This window comes from Colias croceus, chromosome 14 (assembly GCF_905220415.1).
Source record: "Colias croceus chromosome 14, ilColCroc2.1".
NCBI lineage: Eukaryota > Metazoa > Arthropoda > Insecta > Lepidoptera > Pieridae > Colias > Colias croceus.
The window spans coordinates 6,689,029-6,708,960 of NC_059550.1; the positions used below are offsets into that span (position 1 = coordinate 6,689,029).

The window sequence follows — 19,932 nt, forward strand, 5'->3', positions numbered from 1 at the left end:
TACTGTACCTAAATTTTTATAATTTTGAGAATTCATCATTTATGTGATATTGATACCTCGTTGTAAGTATTTATTTTTTCAATCTGATTGTGTACGGGAAGAGATAAAAAAAGCTGAACAGATTGAGCTGAAATTTTCTATACGGTTACATAATATTATTATTTACTATTATTAATTATTATTTACTATTTACATATCCGGGTAGTGATAAAACCGCATGTAGAAGAGATAGACACCTGCTTCGTTATTACTTATTAGTTTATCTTTATAATTTCATTTTCAATGCTCATATCAGTATCATACATTCGAAATTAATATTCCCTTACTCATAATTTTATCGAGCTATAACATTTTTTTAATTAGGCACTTTATTTATTCTATAAATATGTTATCATATTGTTATGAGAACGAAATAGCGGCTTAATTTTCTTAATATAAAATACGAATTAAGATGGACAAATGTTTGTCCAATACAATACACAATATTTTATGTCCTTTGTAAATGTACAACATTTGAAATAAGTATATATTTGTTTTATTTGAAACGGAAATAAAAATCTTAACACATCTGTACAAAAACAGTTAAAAAAATCTACAAAAAATAATACTAAAATTCCAAACAGCATCTGTACCAGGGTCCGCCCATTGAAAGCCCAGCCAATACCAGAGCGACCCCGCCTATCGATCCGGGACACAGGTGCTCCCGGGTAATGAACATAGCCTTTCGAAGTACCGCATTTGGAAATCGATACAATTTTAGCATATCGAAATATAAAGAAAGAGTTTTATTTAAGAGTGTGTCAAATAATACTGATTTGTATAGGTCTGTAAGCAGGCTGGAAAGCAGGATTATGGCTGACTAGTTACGGCTCTACATTTTTATAAATCGAGACTAGCATCCAAAACGTGAAAAAAATGCTTGATATTGTGATCTAATAGTTGTATTCAACTGCAAGTTATCTAGACTGCTCCAGTCGGCGAAAGAAAGCATAATTATTACAAAAAGGTATATCCAAGAAACCAAAAAGAAATACGTCATAACATCTTCATTCATCAATTAGTATCAACTAGTAACTAATCAACTTGGCCAGACCAGATTATGTTTTTAATTCATAACACAGGGTTCAGGTTTCCTTTCAGCAGCTGTTGCTGTATTAAATATGTGATAATGAAATTTTGTTAACCTAATATGTATCACCATTCAAAAGTCAACTTTAATAACCTATAGAACGATTTGTAGCTGAAAATTCAGGTCGTTTAACGCTGACATTTGAATTGGTTATTAAGATGGAAAGCTAAATGCTATTAAAGGCTGCCAGTCAGATCAAAAACCTTCCGTTCCTTTCATTAGTATTTGACAAAAGAGACAGACAAACCTAGGTAACAACTACTAGGCCGTCTAATTCTGCATTATAGACTTTTAGAACTTGGTATCTATTTTTGTTTTGTTTATTACCTGAAAAATTATTTTATTGAAAGAACGATATTTATACACTTCTTCAGTCAAATGTGTTTTTAGGATCACCATAAAAATACGATAAGATTGATTCAAACAAGTATTAGATTATTGATGAGTTATCATTTATGAATCATAATTTTTATTGCTCTTTTTGAGAATAATGTGTAAATCAAAATATTCACGACATCTACCTGTAAAGTTTTAGAAGTCACGTAGACCATTATGATTGATGATATTGCTTTGCTATTCTTAAGTTCCCATAAAAATAATATTAATTCAATTAGAGAAAAAAGCATTACCTACTCTTGTGTACCTTTGCTTTTGTCTTAAATAATAATTTTGCAAGATAGTACAGTCTTAGTATAGCTAATAAAATTCATTTACTGATTTAGAACTTGTGGAACTGCTGAAACTAGATTTACTTTTATAACCGACTTCAAAAAAAGGAGTAGATAGGTTGTCAATTCGGCCGGTATGTTTTTTTTTATGTATGTACACCGATTACTCCGAGGTTTCTGAACCGATTTACGTGATTCTTTTTTTGTTCGATGCGGGATGGTGTCAAATTGGTCCCATAACAATTTTATTCGGTTAGGCCCACTACTTACTTACCTAACTAGCTCTGCGACCCAAACAGAGTCTTGGCTTCCGACACGAGTTAATTCGGTTAGGCCCAGTAATTTTTATTTTATGAGTATTTTTGTCTGTATTTGTAATGTTGCAAGTGCAAGTTTGAAGTCGGTTGTTTTTAACGCAGTTATCACTTGTTTCTTTAAAAGAAGGTCTCAGAATTTGAGATTCTGTTATTCACTGCCTCACTGGTATAAAATACTCTATTATTTTAAATGATTATACATGATTTTTTATTATTATTAAGCCACGATTCATAATTTAGCCTGTCACTGAAAACTAGCGTTGCTGACAGTGCCTATGCAACAAATAAAAAATAAAAAAAAAATAAATCTTTATTTCACCTTAAAATATACAATATTGATTATGAGGCTCTGGCTCTCGTGCTAGGCATAGCCTGTGTTAAGAAAGCCAGTCCCTTCCCTTAATACATTGTGGTCTAGATAAAGGTTAAAACAAAAAGAAAATTTATACAAAGGCAAAAATTAAAAATAAAAGGGGGATAGCCAACCCAATGAATGTGTGGTGTGAGTGTTTGTGTGTGTGTGTGTGTGTGTTTGTGTGTGTGTACGTGTGTGTGTATGTGCATGTATGTGAGTGAGTGTGGGTGGATGTGTGTTTGAGTTTTTGTGGGAGAGAGGAATGCTGATGTGGGGACCATTATGGTATCATTGGAGCTTTGAATTTGAATAATTATTGAATTTTCTAACTGCATTTATCTTTAGTGCAATATAAAAATGTACATATTTATAAAAACTGCGAAAGAGTGGACTTTGGAACTCCATTCAATAGTATAACCCGAACCCACTCAGATATCCGACTCTTCAAGTCCAGAATGAATATGCTTCTTCTAAGCAGATATACCTACTTTATCCTTAGTACGAAGGTAAGTAATTAGGAACGCGGAACGCCCTCCCACGGCTCACTTTCCTACGTTAAAAATGAAAAGTTTAATTATAAGTAAAATTTGAAGAAGTTTCGATAACAAAGTACAATAAATGACCATCGTATTACGCTAATCTATACTAATGTTTAGTAAATTCTAAACATCAGTATTCTTTCAATTATATAATTTATGCAAAGAAACATGTACCGGGTCGCGACGGTCCCCGTATAATAGTTCTATGTCGTGTTCCAGTATTAATGCTATAATAAACAGTTACCTATACATATACAAGTAGATAAATTTGTAGAAGGTCATGGTAATGTTAATTTAACCACTGTGACATCGCAAGTCGCAACGGAACACGCAATTAAGCGTGTCTCAGCAAAGAAAATATATCCACGACCAAGCGAACTTGATAAAATTTTCAGCAGCTACAAATGAAAGAATTGATTGAGTAAAAATTTAATTATATATATATATATATATATATATATATATATAATCACATTACACAGAGAGTTATTACAAAATAAACTAATGTTAGAAAGATTGCATGTTTTTATTGCGTATAATTTGTTGTAGTACATATTATTATAATAAAATCTTTAATTTTTAATTCATTATGCACCACTGTCCACCATACTCAGCATTTGTCCTAGTCGATTGGGTTGCCTGGCAGAGATCTCTGTCAGCGATAAGGCCGCCCGTTGTACATTGTTAATTAAGTTATTATGTGTTTTAAATTGTCCTATATGGTGTACAGTAAAGAATTTTTCATTCATTCATTTCTACATAAAATGTGAAGTATTTTGAAAATACATTATAGATAAATCTTGCACAATGACGTACATTTTTAAAAACATCTCAGGTTATGCATGCATTAGCTTAGCAGATTTCAAAACTTTCTGAAAGTGGGTAAGTAGGTATACATACAACGATACAGTCTACTTACATAAAACTAAATACTTGCTTGCATTGCTTTATAGGTAGGTAACTAAATCTGTAAGCTTTGGAAGAAGCTTAACGTAGCTGTAGCTACGTTCTACGGCGTAGGTACTATGCTAAACATTTTTTCTAGTATTTTTTGGGAAATAATAATTACTTATTTCAATAAGCAGAATAAATGTCCTTAGTATTTAAATATAGTTAAGTATATCGTTTACCTATACTTAGCAGAGGAAATGATTTCTAAATGTTTCGTAGATACAAATATAAAGGTATCTACCGTATCTATAACACCTTTTATATTTATAACTTCCCCCAGGTATCGAAGGTTTCAAAGGCTTGAAATACGGAAGAAAATAATCACCATAGCGACAGCGTCGTTGGGCCAATAGTGTTTTCCACGTTTTCCAATTTTCCACAACTTTCCGGCCAACTACAGATATGTAAACTTTAAAAATAAATTTTGACGACCTTTTGACGCATATACAAAGTTTTTGACATGTTTAAATCGATTTCGATGACGCCTGTGATATTTTTGTGTAGATTTTATACCAGATTTCGAAGCTTTAAACTTTAAAGAGTGAAACATGGCTTTTAATTTCGATAGTGGGCAGGTAAGTTACGTTATTTCTATATAGATTAGTTTCATGTAAGGAAACATTGCCTTTATGAGCTTACTTTTGTATTTCTTAGCACGTTATAATTATTTATTACTAGGTTTCCGCCCGCGGCTTCGCCTGCACAGTCAAAGAAAAACCCTCATAGTTCCCGTTCCCGTGGGATTTCCGAGATTGCGTCATTTTCCCGGGATAAAAAGTAGCCTATATCTTTTCTCGGGTATCAAAATATCTCCATACCAAATTTCATGAAAATTGGTTCAGTCGTTTAGGCGTGATTGAGTAACAGACAGACAGACAGAGTTACTTTCGCATTTATAATATTAGTATGGATGTTTGCTTTAAATTGAGAATAAATCATATCATTATTCATTTTATTTACATTTTTGTGTGCATCATTGTCCAACTGCAGGACATAAGTCTAGTTGAGCCAACATCACTAATCCCATCTATATTTTAACACTACTGCACCTGCAACACCCATTATGCTCCCCTATTCGTTTTTTGCGCGGAACATTTTTTATTTGCCAACAAATTGTAATTCCTTTAATCCAAGTTAGATACATCCAATTACATGGTAAACATATTTAGATCCTTCTTTTTTGCAAAACTATAGTCTAAGCTTTCGCAACAAGGTTCAATTTTGCTTAACACTTTATTTTTTAGTAATAGCGGATCATTGAATAGGGGCTACAATCTATTGGAGAGAGGATGATAATTTTTCACGGTTTTGTGTATGATACTAATCCCTAGTTGACGTGTGTCTGTGGTCCTTAGTTAATAGTTAGCGTTTGTCTTAAAATGTTATTTTTGTTTAGTTTTGAGGGAAAAAAGTGGTGATGTCCAGATTCATTAAACTTTTTCTATCTAGTCGCTTTTATGTAGATATAGTGTATAAAATATAAATATAATTATTAATCTAATCAATAAACTGAAAAACAACATTTTATGAATACCTATGTGGACCCTATAGTATATTAATTTGCAATTTACAAATTATTGTTGTAAATTAAACTGTAGTTTTATTTGGTTCCTTTATGAACAATTTCCAAACACCAAAAGGTCATTCAAATCATGAAATGTACAAACTGACAAAAAAGATGTTGAACGACCACTTGTTGTCACTAGTTAGGTACCTATTTACTATTTAAGTTTCTTGTGTAAAATGTGTTAATGCAATTGTCTCAACTCTACATTAATATTCGCAATTTATTCATTTTTGGCAAGTTTACATCGTTGTAGCTTTTCGAGGCTAGGCTTGCGTGACAAATCCGGAAGTTTGTCGTGAGGGCACGATGACGTGACTGAACAACTACGATCAAACCTTCAACGCATCCACTGTGGGTGACCTTTCGCTTGCATACATCTTGGAATAACAAGTAAATTGTAAAATTACACAGCGGTTGCTAGCCACTTTTCTACCCGAGTACCTAACTCTCAATCAGTTTGTTTTTCATTACGAAATGTTAAACGGTTTAAAGTTTATTTTTTCGTAGCAAATCTTGTAGCTTAGTTAAAATTATCGATTCGATACGTAACTAACTAGATAAGTAAAATTTCTTTTCTCCATCCAACTTCATATTTTCAATTTTTGTATTCTATACTTACTTTATGGTTTAGGTGTGTTTCAAATAGATTGATTGAAAATTTATTCAAAAGTAAAGTATCAATCATAAAAATAGGATAACAATTAAAAAGTAAACACAGTAACGATGCATCTGAATTCTAAAGGATGCGACATTGCTATTTTTCAAGGGGGCTTGACAAAATAATTCTAAATTATGGCCAGTATTTAAATGAAAGCAAATAGGCGTGTGACGTATATGGGGTAAATAATTATTTGCAACCCTTTGTTAACTGGGGTATGATTATTATGACGCCTGTCACAGAGAGGGGACTTCGACACCTGGATAATAGATTTTATTCCTATTCAATTTAACAATTAAAATGTTCTAGTCATTTGGTAGACTTTCAGGTGCTATAAGAAAAAGAGAGCTCCTAAGTAAATCTTGCTCTTGTAATTAAATAAGATTTAGTTTATTAGGAACCTAATTATTATTGCTTCTACGTTACGTTAATATAAAAAACGTTAACCTTAATTCGAATTTCGATCCGGTTTGTTTCTTAGACTTCTTTAAAATACCTACTGATCTATAAAGAGCAAACGCGTTAGTCGTTACCTAAATAAAAAAAAAATAAACCACGATCTTGCCACAACAATTAAAAAATACATCATTGTCACGTGTGTTGTAGTCCCTTGTCAATTCATATTTTCACCACATTCCATATGATTAAAATTTAATTCGTTGTGTTTTGGCGCGTGCGTCACAATCCCATCGCGTGCCACCCTTCATCAAGTAATAAGAACTTGTGCGGCATTTATTATTTATGACTTGACGAATTTATAACCGCACATCACAATATAATACGCCATATTTTCTTAAGATATATTGTATATAATTTTTCTGTTATTTACATTTATTCCATTTTATAAATCAACAGTACTGGTATTTTTTCAAAAAATAAAAGAATATCCTACAACCATGCTTCTACCTATTTGACAAAATCAACTAAGCATTCAGTATTGTTGTTTTCTTTTCTATATAGTTCAACAAAGAGTCGACGCCAAAACGATTAGGCAACTGGCAAGTACCGCGTTGGGCGCCAACGCGAGCGCGACCCCTCGAAATGCGTCCAGACCCGAAGCCAATTTGCGACATAAATGGACACTTCTTGCCGGGCGCTCCCAGGGGAACGTCGAGGTGCTTCGGGCATTATACCGGCACCTGGGAGCTGCCGAAGAAAATAACAAGACAAGTCGGTATGTTGGAGCAAACTATATTCAAATATGTACCTATATTTGTGATTATTAATAATTGCTTATAATAGTTGTCTCAATCATTTCATACTTCATCGAAACTATTATGTTTGAATTTGTAAAAGCCAGGTAAGGCAAGGATTATGACATAAACTACTATAACATAAGGACTGCTATATCAATGTTAGTTATGACTTCCATTTTCCAAGGGCATATGATAACAAAGTACCTTAGCCCGCGTATTTGTCAACAATGTCGTAACACATGAAAATACGTCTTCAAGAAACTTTATATCGTGTTACAGAGTAATATCACAGTAATATCGATACGTGTGTCTATATTTTGGTAATGTCAAAGCTCAATGTTCTGTAAGAAATTGCACGCAAAATACTACCTACGTCCTACATTACTATACATATAGTTGGTATATACCTGCAGGCTGTAAAGGCAACGCACGCAAATCGTAACATGTAAGGTGGAAATAATAGAAGAATATCATTTGTATTGTGATTGTTTTGTTAGCGGAGGAATTGGCGAAGGAACCTCCAGCTGGTAGATTTCCTGATTGGATAAATCTACGGGTTCAAAGGCCGAAGGTGGTTCCAGCATCGCGCGTGCGTGGAGCGAAACGCGGCAAAGCGCCAAAGGAGGACACCACAGACAAAGATGAGCAGTCTTTCAAAGTAAGTTCGTCGAGTCAAGTTCGCGCGCTATTTTACTGCTATTAGTAAGTTCTAGATAAAACAAATTTAAACATATTAGTGATCACTCCAAATACAAGATGATATTGGAATTGTGAACGTTATAGAGACAGTAAATAATTCCGTAATCGTTTCGCCTTAGATTAAAGTATTTGATAGTTGGGAGCAATCATGGTTTATGTACCTATCTGGTATACCTAATCGGAATTTAGTACCATACAAATATTTTAGGGAAATAAAATTACCTAGTTATGTAGTTATTTTTTTTAGTTATTGTCTTTATTGTTAATTAATCTCTTAAAATACTTTGTTTGTTTTGGATAAAAAAAGATAGGTAATATATATATCAATGTTTCTAAGCTATATAAGCTTAGAAACATTGATAGGTATAGGAAGGGTATAGGTAATCCTTAATTTAGTTACCTAGAAGTCCAAAGCATGAATCCGTTATTTTGATAAATTCGGCGATTAAAATTGTATACCTACTGATAGTGCACCTGCACATGCTTGATAAGATAACTACATTGTCTTTGGTATCACTGATCACAGACATTGTATTTAAAAATAAGTATATAAAAATGTAGCTTTTAGACATCGGTCACGATAATCCAATTAAATGTCACCATACAAGATAAAATGTTAAATAATTTGCATGGAAATCAACAAGACCATGCATGTTAATGTATAAATAATTTGATAACGTTTTAATGTGACCCCGTTTTTTTTACACCCAAGGAGGTTTTTGGGTTTATTTTAAAATGTTTTTAATACCTAATTGGCAAATTTTTTTTAAGAAAAATGTTTAAGTAACTGTAGAGTATAGAGACTCTCTGAATAACTAGTCTAGAACTGTAATAACTAATAATTTAACAAATTCTAATTTATAAAGATTGGATAGTAGATAGGTAGTATTTTCTAAGTAAAAACAAAATCGTAGATGTGTGATTTTTGTTTGTATGATATTGAAGTGAATCTTATTAATTCTTGTGTCAACACTCAACAGCATGTCAACAGTGCTATAAAGTCTAGGTCATGTCTAGGTATAGGTGCCATAAATTAAAACATTGAATGGAATTGAAGTCTATAGGTAAAGTCGAAGTTAGCTATACAATAGAGGGGTATCCAATTAGGTTAAACGACTATGATTACCTACCGATTAAGTTTGTATATTTTGTGCTCGTAACATACTCAGTGATTTGTATATTTGCTTTTCAACAAATCAAAGTCATGGTCGTTGTTACCGATTGTCCGATTTCTAACTGTGTCAGCTAACATAGCGTGAAAAAGTTAATTTTAAAAAATAACGTAGTCCTACCACCTACCAATTTAGTAACAAATTATTTATTTTTTAATAGAGTATGTTCTATTATAACCTGAATAGAAATGTAATAATTAGATATTAATCTTTGAATTATTTTTTCAAGTATGGAAGAAATCTTTGTCGTAAGCTTTCTATGCCGTTCAATTGTTCAGCTTGAATAGTTTTTCAAGTGATGTTATCTAATATTGATCAATATAAGATTCCATCAAATATAGTAATCTGTGATAGAAATTCCTTTTTATTGGAAAAAGACAGTTTTCACAAAAGTTGTATGAAGACTGATAAGATGATTTAGAAATACTTGCAAAATATTATAAAACCCGAATATATTATGACTAATTATATTGTACGAATGATAATATCTGCATTACTTAAATTGTACCAATATACCTAATATACTTTCCTTGCTAATTTCAGCCTAAACAATGCCCGTTCCACGATCACAAACGTAAACGCACAGTTAAAAAATGAAGGAACAAGATGTAAATTATGTATTAATTAAAAAATTCTCGTCCAAATTTTTACATGTCTGTACTTAAAGGAGGATTTAGGGCTGCATGAAGAATTAAATAGTGGGAGTAAAATAAAGGTTGATGAAGAGGATTTTCAAAACAGAGACGACGACCCATTAGAATTAAATAAAAAATTGGAGCCAGTAGACAGTGACGGACACGGACCATACATACCAGGATCTGCCACAGATCCAGATAAACGACATGATAGTTACGACCTTCTGGTAAAAGACGCAGTTGAACAACTTCATGGTCCTCAAGAAGATAGCAATGATAAATTTTGGCGAAAAGTTGCTGAAAATGCACAGAAAAATGAGCAAAATAATATTGAGAATATGAAATACGCAAAGAAAAGCGCGACACCTAAATTACCGTACGTGAACGTTGCGCAAAATTTTAATTTTGCCAAAGGTATGCATGCGGGAAATTTAGAACATCAACCCTTACCGGACACGTTGGGGTACCGAAATTTAACTAAGGTAGGAGAACACAGAGACTCTGACATCGTAGTGAAACCATATGCTATAGGTTGGAAAGGTTACGGAGCTTCTGGTCCGACTTGTTGCACAAAAATGCGAGTACATAGACCGAAAACGTGTGATCCCAAAAAAAATGAAACAGAAGCAGACCGTAAGCAACGGCCAGTGACCTCAATACAAGATTTGGGTGGTCAGTATAAGAAGCCTTTGTCACTAATGGATTTAGCTATTTGTTGGGATTTTAAAGCGGATGATCCAAGACGAGAGCCTAAACCTCCGAAACACATAGATGGATCAAATGGATCTCAAGCACCAGCAGTTTTTACAATGGTGCACACGCCTAAAGAAACATTGGAAGACAATATAGCACCGGGACACTCTCAGTCAATTTTTAACCAGAACCGTATAACTCAAGATATAGGACATCACAGTGTGCCTCATTTTGAAAAAGACATGACGAAAGAGAAACGGAAAGATACCTGTGATGTGCAGCATTGTCCCCAGCATAATCATAGGGAAAATATTTCAAGATCTAAGTCTTCAAGCAGGAAAAGTTCTGCTCAATCACCAAAAAATGGTAAATGTGACGGTGTTAACGGGTGCGGCACCCCATCGAATTCAAACTCTAGTCACGGTTCTTCGAAGGCAGAAAATTTTAAAACCATAAAAGAAGCCTGGACTAGCAATAATAAAAACAATTGTAACGGAATAAATCGTCGAAATCACAGTTTAGAATCGTACGACAAAACCCCTTTAGCGCAAGGAAAACTGCATCAAAGTTCGCCAAACGATTCTCAAATATCTCGCTCGCCAAAAGAGTCGAGTGACGCGGGTAATAACAATACGAAACATAAGCATTGCATTTCTTGCAATGGATATAAAGCAAATAAAGATGTCAAACAAAAAGAAGATTACAAATTTGCTTTCAAAGCTGGCAATCCCAATTCAGTTCAAAGCCACAGTTCTAATGAGTCGAAAAATGTTAAAATGCCGAAAATGCGTCATCCGTACACAAAGAAATCCTATACCATTCCTACTTTGGCGCCGCCGTTTAGTATTTGGCGGGATGCGAATGCCACAGGATATCCAGAGCATTGGAGATTAGCTAGCGTTTACCAACACGCATATAAGCCACCGGAGCAGCGACGTAAACCTCTCATAAATAGCGTTTTCCAATAATCAAATTTCAAGGGTAATTAATTGTAATAATGACACATCAATAAATAGAATTTCTTTTATTACATCAATTATTATCGTTTCATTTGCGAACACCTGCGTATTTATCTCACTTTCCCGCTTGATAACAACATTACCGATTAAGGTAAAAATCGTTCATATTCTAGGAAAAATGTGCACTTCTTTATAGTTTCCCAAGCTCTGTTGCAGAAATGGAACCAGCCTTTTTCCGATAGATTTGGGACGTTTGTGATTTGGTGTCTATTAACTCCTAATAGCATCCATCGCAATCGATGGGCTAATTCTTCGAAAGAAGGATGGCCTCGGTAAATTTCTTTGTTACCTAAAAATGATAAATACGTAAATGATATTTACAATGGTTAACTTCAACATCAGCATCAAATATCTATGAACTGTTTTATATCAGTGTTTTAACATTTATATTATTGAAAACTTACCGTAATCGCTATAGACTTCTGGCAAAAGGAACAAATTGATTGGTTGACCACAACTATCGACATTGTATGATTGGCTCACACTATTTACATTGAGACCATTTCTGTTGGCATCACTATATAAGTACATGCCAGAGTTTAGTTGCAGATTTGATCTTTGGAATGCTTTCCTGAAAATTTTATAACTTTGTTAAAATGTTTCATATAAGGAAGAGGCATTTTCCATGTGTATCACTCATTTATTGTGTAAACGCTTCCTATAGGTGGAAACATTTTCGATTATTTTAACATTATTCGTATCCTGTAGTTGGAAAAATTAAAAAAATCTAACAGATTAATTTAAAATCCATTTTAATATTTGAACAGTATAAATAGGTATATAAAATGTTAGACATTGTTGAATTGATAAAAATGATAAGTAATGGAGATAATAATATATATCTAGTTTTAAATTTCATTACAAAGTTCATTAAAAAATATCATTTGATAGCATATACAGGCCGATTAAGAAGAGCTGGAACGTAAACACATTCACACATTGCACATGTGTAGTGTCTATGAAGATGCGCACGGCGTGACGTCATACTGCATACGCATCATGAAAAGTCTGCCCATCTCTCTCACGCGCAGATTAGCTTATGAGAGTGAAGGGGACAATTATTGTTTTTATTTTGCAATTGTTTATAAATACAGGGTGATGTAATCAAAGACAAAGGTGTTAAGTATACTACGAACTATATTTATTTATTTATTTATTTCATTAAGGATCACCAACATGACATACACTGATACAGAGATAAGAGCATTAAAGTAATTACAATCGTAGACATAGTGCTGTCACAATTATAGGCAACCACCACTAACAAATACAACATTAAATCCAAATCTAAGACACACAGTCTGCAGCTAACTGCAGATTAGGTAAAAAATACACATATACATAATACATAAAACATAAATCCAATTTTGACGGCAAAATAATCAAATTAATGTTAAAAGAAAACTACATTTGATCAACTGGGTTTTGGCAAAGGTTCAATCGAGAGCAATTCCTTTTTAAATTTATGTACAGTATTTGAGAAAATGTCAATAGTCTTATTTTTGCCAGAAACTATATTATTATATTCTTTGGTAAGGCGAGAAATGCCTGAATAATGGCCTAGATTACTATTGTGGAATTTTGTATGGAACGGCATATTATTAGAATTTCTAGGCAATCTGACTGGAACTTTAAAGTTAAGCTGAGATACCAATGACGCACAATCGATTGACCCATTCACCAATTTATGTAAAAAGACCTGATCCAAAACCTTCCTCCTCTGATAAAGTGTTCGTATTTTAAAATAATCAAGACGTTCTGAGTAACTACGAATTTTTTTGGCTACGTTGCAACTATACGCTAGATGCCACAAAAATCTTTTTTGAATGCGTTCAATATTGTTAATATGAATCTTGTATTTTGGATTCCATATTACGCTGCAATATTCTAATTTGCTTCTGACTAGGGCATTAAAGAGGGTAATTTTTGTGAGAGGGTTTCTAAAATTTTTACAAGTTCTCAGTAAAAAGCCCAACATTTTGAAACCGTTATTAATTATATTGTTGAAGTGGGCGTGAAAATTAAGTTTTGCATCGAAATAAACAATTGATATTCGACGAGATAACTACTTGGCGGCACGCGGATTAGAAATTTTTTCTACTTTACCTAGGATAAATTATGTAACAATTTTAATAAGTTTTGTAAACTAAATGTAAACGCAGTAAGTTAAAATTTTCATACATAGCTTTTATTGTAATTTAGCCTTATCTCTTACGTGCTAGGGCAGCTAGGGTTTCGCTTGTATTGTATTGGGAGTGAGCGCATGTGTTATTTGTATTGCTTATATCGTTATTTTGAATATGACATGAAATTTAATTATTATTTGATAATTGAATGATTATCAATACTATATTACAATATAATTGATTAGGTATGAGAATAAATAATTAAGTTCATCGATTGAGTTACTTTTAAATTGTAATTTTACATATAAGTTATGAGAGCTTTCATATTATCTACAACGCACCCATTTTACAATTCAAGTCTAGGTACACTAGAATCGCATTTATTTTTGAACATACTGTATAGTAAAATTGCATAAGTGTGAGTACTGCGAACATGCCAGCTTTCCTTATTGACCATTACATATTATGTCATATTAATATCTTATAGAGAATACACATGCATGACTTTTATTAAAGGTTCAGTAAAAGAACTTAAGAACAGCTGAACAGTTTTTAATAATTTTATGTTTGATAATTGAAACTCTAGCTCTACTCTATTACATATTAATATATTCTTAAGTATGAACCTAAATTTATTTTAAAGTTTCTAAAGTCTAAACATACCTATACAGATCTTGCATAGTTTTAACACTACTGGTAGTAAAATCTTCTAATTGACATCTATTGTGAAGTAAAAGTAAGTGAGGATTACATTCTCCAGACAATGTTGATTCTGAATTGTCTTGAGTTACATTTGTGCTTGCAGACAGTGAGGGTTTTAACATCTCTGCTGTTTGAATGTACCTAGAAGACATTAAATAATTGACTATTGAAAATAATGATACACATGAAATTGAGTAGTTTTATTATTTCAGTCCCCCTGTTTGTGTCATAAATTAAAAATGCTTTTCGCCCACGAATGAAGAACTTTTTACCATTTTACCCGAAGGAAAGCATCATTGGTAGAAACGATCAAAACTGTGCGGATCGGCAACGTCGCGCTAGCATGACAAGCGACTGAAGCTTCGTTGCCGCTCGTCTTGCGTTCGCTGTGCGGCACACACAGTTAGTGCTGATTTACACAGGGTCAGTAACTGACTACAAATTCGAGGCAAATCAGTGCTGACCCGAAAAAAACCCTGTGTAAACAGATTTGAAGTCAGTACAGAGACTTGAACTCAGCGCTGAGTTGAATATTCGGACACGAATATTTTAGAGTCAGTTGGCGCCCCCCGCTACCCGCGCACCCCTGCGTCAGCCAAATAAACCCCGTGTAAACAGACAAGTCAGTGCGTGGTTAGTCACTGCCGCTGCATTATAGAGTGACCACGTTTTTTTCGCTGGCGATAAAAGTGACCCGTAAGCGAAGACGAAACCTTCAAATTGTTGCAATTATATGGCAAAAACGAGTGTCTTTGGGATATTAAATCCCTAAATCCATTTTCTTACCCATTGTCGTTTATTTTTAGTTATATCTCATTTTCTACAATTTCTATTAACTCATTCAACAGCAAAATTGATAAATTTTTCAACAAATAATTAAATCGTCGTTTCAGTTGTTTTCGCGAATTTATTTTTCCCACTGACTTCACAAACGTGTGGTCACCGTGAGAAACGCACCACTACTACTTACTTCATGTAAACAGTTAAAGTCAGTCGCAGCGCCAATTTCGGCGCCGCGACTGACTTGTCTACTGACCCTGTGTAAATCAGCACTTACATTAAACTGCTCAACTGACTTTCAAGATGCTAGTTGTAACTTTTACCAAAACTGAGACAATATGTAGCTTGATCCACGATTGCTTAAAGAAATGGGGATGTAAAAAATATGCAAAATACGCCTATCGTTATTTGTAGGTTGCATTCATTCAATCATAACATGTGACATGTCCATGGACAATCGGCTTTATAGTTTCAAATGAATGTGGAATTATACCTTTTCGCTTTTTTTGTCAACAACGCCATCTATATATGATATTTGGTTCAATAAGATGGTGGAATCAATCATAACTTTATTAACATAATTTTTGTTAATTATTACTTAGTTAAGTATTTATAAATAATCTAAATTTTCCTATTAAATTCAGAATATGTTACTAAGAAAGGAACCTTACCTTATAAAGTTATAATCAGTAAACCAATCCTGTACTGCAATTAAAACATGGCAAATTGCCATCAAATATGACGCTATTTGCAAGCAATCAACTGTGACTATATTAGCACTTCTAGAAGTTATTGTACTTATATTTGTGTCAATTAAGCATGGCGACCAAAGGGGCTGGCAGTCCAGGAGTATAACACGGTCACTTGTTACATACATATCTATACCTAAAATAGAAATACAAGAATGAGAAGTTATATTACATCAATGCACATTTCTAAAGGAATTAATTCAGTTATCTGCTGGTGAAAATAGTTAAGAGTAGAGTTAAGAGGTTTTATTTGAGCCTAACCAAAATTAAATCGTTTTCCATATAAAATATTAGCAAAATTAAAAAATGAGAAATAATACACACCCCTAGTACATTGGCTGCCCCTCTCTATTTGTTCAATGTTTTGCATATTAAATATAAACGGACTAGTATTGCTGATATTTTCCTTTTTTTCCTTTTTATCATTATCTATAAAGTTCAGATTCTCCATTTGATTTTCTACACTGTTAACATTTGACTCAAAACCTTGATTTTCTTCTGGCACTTCATGTGAATGTAAAATTTCATGACATAGGTCATCAATTGGTTTGTTCTGGTTAATAAGATTCATTATTAAAGATTTACCCACTCCTTGCATACCTAAAAAAGAAGCAAGATGAAGCATTGAAATGAAGAATTCATCATTGACAGAATATTTTTACTAGAGGTCCGCCCTCGCTTCGCCCGTGGTACAAGAAGTTCTCTCCATAAGAACCATCTTCATACTTCAAGAAATATTATAAAGAAAGAATTAACAAAATTGCTTCAGGTGTTCTCGAGATTGGCGCTTAGCAACAAATTTGGTGATTCATTTATATAATTCATTATTATAATTCATAACAAGCTAATTTGATAGTAATTATTTAATCAATCATTAATCTATGAAATAATAAAGAATGATAATATACAAAATAGCTTTTTGATACATATTGAGTCATATGAAAATGTTATGAACTTGGTAAAAAATATATATTACCAATAACACCGATAACCAAATAATTTGTATTGTTATCATTCAAAAACTCAAGTGCTGCAAGGTTGAATTCCAAGTTTTCGTCAAGTAACTTCATTGGTTCTGTCATTACTTTCAAAGGGGGACATGGTTTATGCTCTGAAAAAGATAAATTAATAACATACTTACTAATTGATTACCATTTGAGACTAAATAATCTTTGTTTAACAGTATTTGGAATAATATAAGAATATCCTTGAATAATAAATGACTAGGTTAACCCTTAATTCACTATCTGAGTCCATTGGACTCACATCGAACTTTCAAACTACTATAATTTTTTCCCCTGGTGACTTATTTCCTCCACCGTCTCAGTACCTTCCTGCAGTGACGCGGGCACCGCGGTAGCGAGAGGACGTGCGTCTGCGCTGCGTAATAGGTAAGTTATTACGTCAAGTGAGTCCCATGGACTCATACTAGTGAATTAAGTAATATTTTATTTATTTGTTACGATTCTTAAATGTTGCTTATTTGTCGTATTAATGATATAAAAATATGTAACTATTTTTATTTTTGTTGTTGTTGTAGGTTTGTAAAATGGATCTAAAACAACATAAAGTTGTAAATATGAATGAAGACCAGGCGGATTCTATTTTGGAATCATGGATCACACAAATTATGAATGATGAAGATGCGAGCCACTCTGAAACCGAAGACAAGTTACCTAGGGCAGAAAGAAAGTATTGTTATCTATGTAATTACAAAAAGAGAACAAAGACTGCACATTTATGCACTAGATGTCTGAAGCCTGTATGTTTGAGTTGCTCAAAAAAGGTATGCCGTCGTTGCCTGTAATCGGTGGTAATACCCCATTGCACGTTTTATTTTTTTGTATAGAAGCGTACATTTTTGTTGTTTATTTTCGGTTTTGTATTCCTTTAGAAGTCTTATAAAATAAATAAGAGTTATTAGTTAAAAATATTTGTTATTATTGTAGGGCTTTGAAAATAACTCTGTTTTTTAAGACTATTAGAATAAGTTTTTTTTATTTTTAAGAGTATTTCAGAAGTTTATCCAGTTTTGTTATTTTTTTGTAATGCCTTAATAAACATTTAAAAATAATAATAAAAAAAAAATAATAAAAAAAGAGTTTTATTTGAAAAAACCACGCTAAGAAAATATATGAGTCCAATGGAAAGCTGTTTATGTTAGCAAATTTCACGTAGTGAATTGAGGGTTAAACAAGTATAGACAAATCCACACAGGTATATTAATCTCATATAAGTCCGGAAGGCTGTCCTTGTACTATAGTAAACAACTTTATTTAGGTATAGAAATAGATATACAAGTACCTTTTTTCTCCTTTGATTCATTTTGTGCTATTTTGTTCGGTTGTGGTCCTTCGTCTATTGATTGTGACTTAGGACTAACTGGTCTTTCATCCTTTGGGGCACTTTGCTCACGAGTTTTTAGTATTATTGTAGGTTGTTTTTCCTTGTCCGCTTTTTCTTTTTGTTCTTTTGTTGTTTCACGATCCGATTTCAGAATTACGGGTCTTTTTGCAATAGGTGAATTTATGATTTCCTGAAAATTTTCAAAGGTGTTTAAATTGATTTGTAATAACAATTATTTTATGTGTGTGTTAAACTAATAAAAAATTGCAATAAACCTTTGTTATAATGACTTTTTTTTTCTTTTCTGCCATCTCTTTTGGTTGTTTGTATTAAATCAGCAGAAATTGATAATTATTTTAAAATTAATGTTGATTATTGTTTGTGTTTTGAACAGTTTTGAAGTTTTCCAATCTCATGTCAAATGTCAATGACATGACATTTTGAGATTATTTTTTTTAATAATTTATTCATAACCATGGATACAAGTCCTTCAGTCGCAATCTTAAAGTAGGTACATTTTGGCTGTTTTCCAATTACAGAGCATAATGCGACTCAGTGGCGCACAATGCCGAATTATGCTGATGAAGTGATGCTAATTGGAACGTGAAACGTTTTACGTTCAGTGTTGAAAAAAAAAAAATATTCATAGAGTTAGCAATAACCTCATTAATGTGTAATTGGTTGAAAACTATTTACGGTTATTTTAAGTAATTTGGATTTTGATTATTTCATTAACATTTTTTTCAATGTTTGTACCTTCATCCATACTTATATTTATTTTTTTAACACAATTTGAATTAACTTTGATTATTTCGAAAAAACTACAATGAAACGAAAGCTTTAATTTTTTTCCATCAATTAATAATTACTAACGATAAATCTTAGACGATAAATCTATTGCACGCATCAATTCACGCGCATTACTTTGAGTGCTCGTTTGTGCGAAGCGTTGTTGTAGTTGGAACTTGGAATTATACCGCATATTGCGCTCTAGTGCTGTAATTGGAAAACACGGTTTGATATTATTGAAGTAGGTATTGCTGGCTTCAATGAAAAGGCATTTGACTAACGTTGTGTTCTAGCTACTGTTAAGCATTCTTGGTTGTGGTTTAAATAATGATAAATACAAAATATATTTTCAACACCCATCATCAAGAACTTCTTGAATGACAAGAAGTTTTAGTTAATCAATCTTGCATTCATTAAAATTATATAGACATTTTATTATGGTTTTATCGTGGATGCCAAAACTAGATAAAAATGGGACCAAATTGTGGACCAAATGGATGGAACTGGTGTTTCAGATAAATGAATGTTCTAAAGTATAGGTAAACCAGAATCTGATGGCAATTAGGGAAATCAAAATTTTGAGTGTGCAACCCTAGGGAAAATGGACTGAACGATCTTGATACTGCTTATTTTTTAGTTTATATCATTAGTCACATTACATAAGTGGACAATACTGTACTTAATAATGAGATATCCACTTAATATTATGTAGGTACATACTTACATGTATAATATACATATTACTTTTACACAGGTAATACATATTATTATTTACACATACCTATATTTGTATGTTCATTATCATTATGCCATGTGAAAATATCGATGTTATATCGATAGAA

At 32.7% G+C, this 19,932-nt stretch overlaps 3 protein-coding genes across 4 annotated transcripts; 2 read left to right on the forward strand and 1 right to left on the reverse strand.

Annotated features, from left to right (window-relative positions):
• Positions 1 to 4,341: 4,341 nt before the first annotated feature.
• On the forward strand, positions 4,342 to 9,863 carry LOC123697316 (protein Flattop). Its single transcript, XM_045643786.1, has 4 exons — positions 4,342 to 4,534; positions 7,145 to 7,358; positions 7,878 to 8,038; positions 9,795 to 9,863. Exons 1-4 carry the CDS (start codon positions 4,508 to 4,510, stop codon positions 9,846 to 9,848), a joined length of 456 nt encoding a protein of 151 aa, XP_045499742.1. The 5' UTR covers positions 4,342 to 4,507; the 3' UTR covers positions 9,849 to 9,863.
• Positions 9,864 to 10,205: 342 nt separating this feature from the next.
• LOC123697315 (uncharacterized protein DDB_G0283697) lies at positions 10,206 to 11,547 on the forward strand. Its single transcript, XM_045643785.1, has one exon. The coding sequence runs from the start codon at positions 10,225 to 10,227 to the stop codon at positions 11,545 to 11,547; it is 1,323 nt and encodes a 440-aa protein (XP_045499741.1). The 5' UTR covers positions 10,206 to 10,224.
• Positions 11,548 to 11,588: 41 nt separating this feature from the next.
• Positions 11,589 to 18,729, reverse strand: LOC123697317 (protein SMG9-like). Of its 2 annotated transcripts, XM_045643787.1 has the most exons (8): positions 18,577 to 18,729; positions 18,260 to 18,491; positions 16,932 to 17,066; positions 16,280 to 16,555; positions 15,878 to 16,091; positions 14,388 to 14,567; positions 12,003 to 12,169; positions 11,589 to 11,887 (listed from the first exon to the last, which is right to left on the reverse strand). In XM_045643787.1, the coding sequence occupies exons 1-8, from the start codon at positions 18,610 to 18,612 to the stop codon at positions 11,685 to 11,687; spliced, it is 1,443 nt and encodes a 480-aa protein (XP_045499743.1). In that variant the 5' UTR covers positions 18,613 to 18,729; the 3' UTR covers positions 11,589 to 11,684. The 2 variants fall into 2 exon arrangements, with proteins under 2 accessions (XP_045499743.1, XP_045499745.1); XM_045643789.1 differs by lacking the exon at positions 18,577 to 18,729 and having other exon boundaries at positions 16,932 to 17,068; positions 18,261 to 18,402.
• Positions 18,730 to 19,932: the final 1,203 nt, after the last annotated feature.

What these genes read in the sequence shown, in the direction of transcription:
- LOC123697316 (XM_045643786.1), top strand. Translation starts at nt 4,508, where the DNA reads ATGGCTTTTAATTTCGATAGTGGGCAG. An exon ending in TTAATTTCGATAGTGGGCAG is followed by an intron (nt 4,535 to 7,144) that starts GTAAGTTACGTT and finishes TTTTCTATATAG; the next exon opens with TTCAACAAAGAGTCGACGCC. An exon ending in GAAAATAACAAGACAAGTCG is followed by an intron (nt 7,359 to 7,877) that starts GTATGTTGGAGC and finishes TTGTTTTGTTAG; the next exon opens with CGGAGGAATTGGCGAAGGAA.
- LOC123697317 (XM_045643787.1), bottom strand. Translation starts at nt 18,612, where the DNA reads ATGGCAGAAAAGAAAAAAAAAGTCATTATAACAAAG. An exon ending in AAAAAGTCATTATAACAAAG is followed by an intron (nt 18,492 to 18,576) that starts GTTTATTGCAAT and finishes GAAAATTTTCAG; the next exon opens with GAAATCATAAATTCACCTAT. An exon ending in AGAAGTCTATAGCGATTACG is followed by an intron (nt 11,888 to 12,002) that starts GTAAGTTTTCAA and finishes TATCATTTTTAG; the next exon opens with GTAACAAAGAAATTTACCGA.
- LOC123697315 (XM_045643785.1), top strand. Translation starts at nt 10,225, where the DNA reads ATGAAATACGCAAAGAAAAGCGCGACACCTAAATTACCGTACGTGAAC.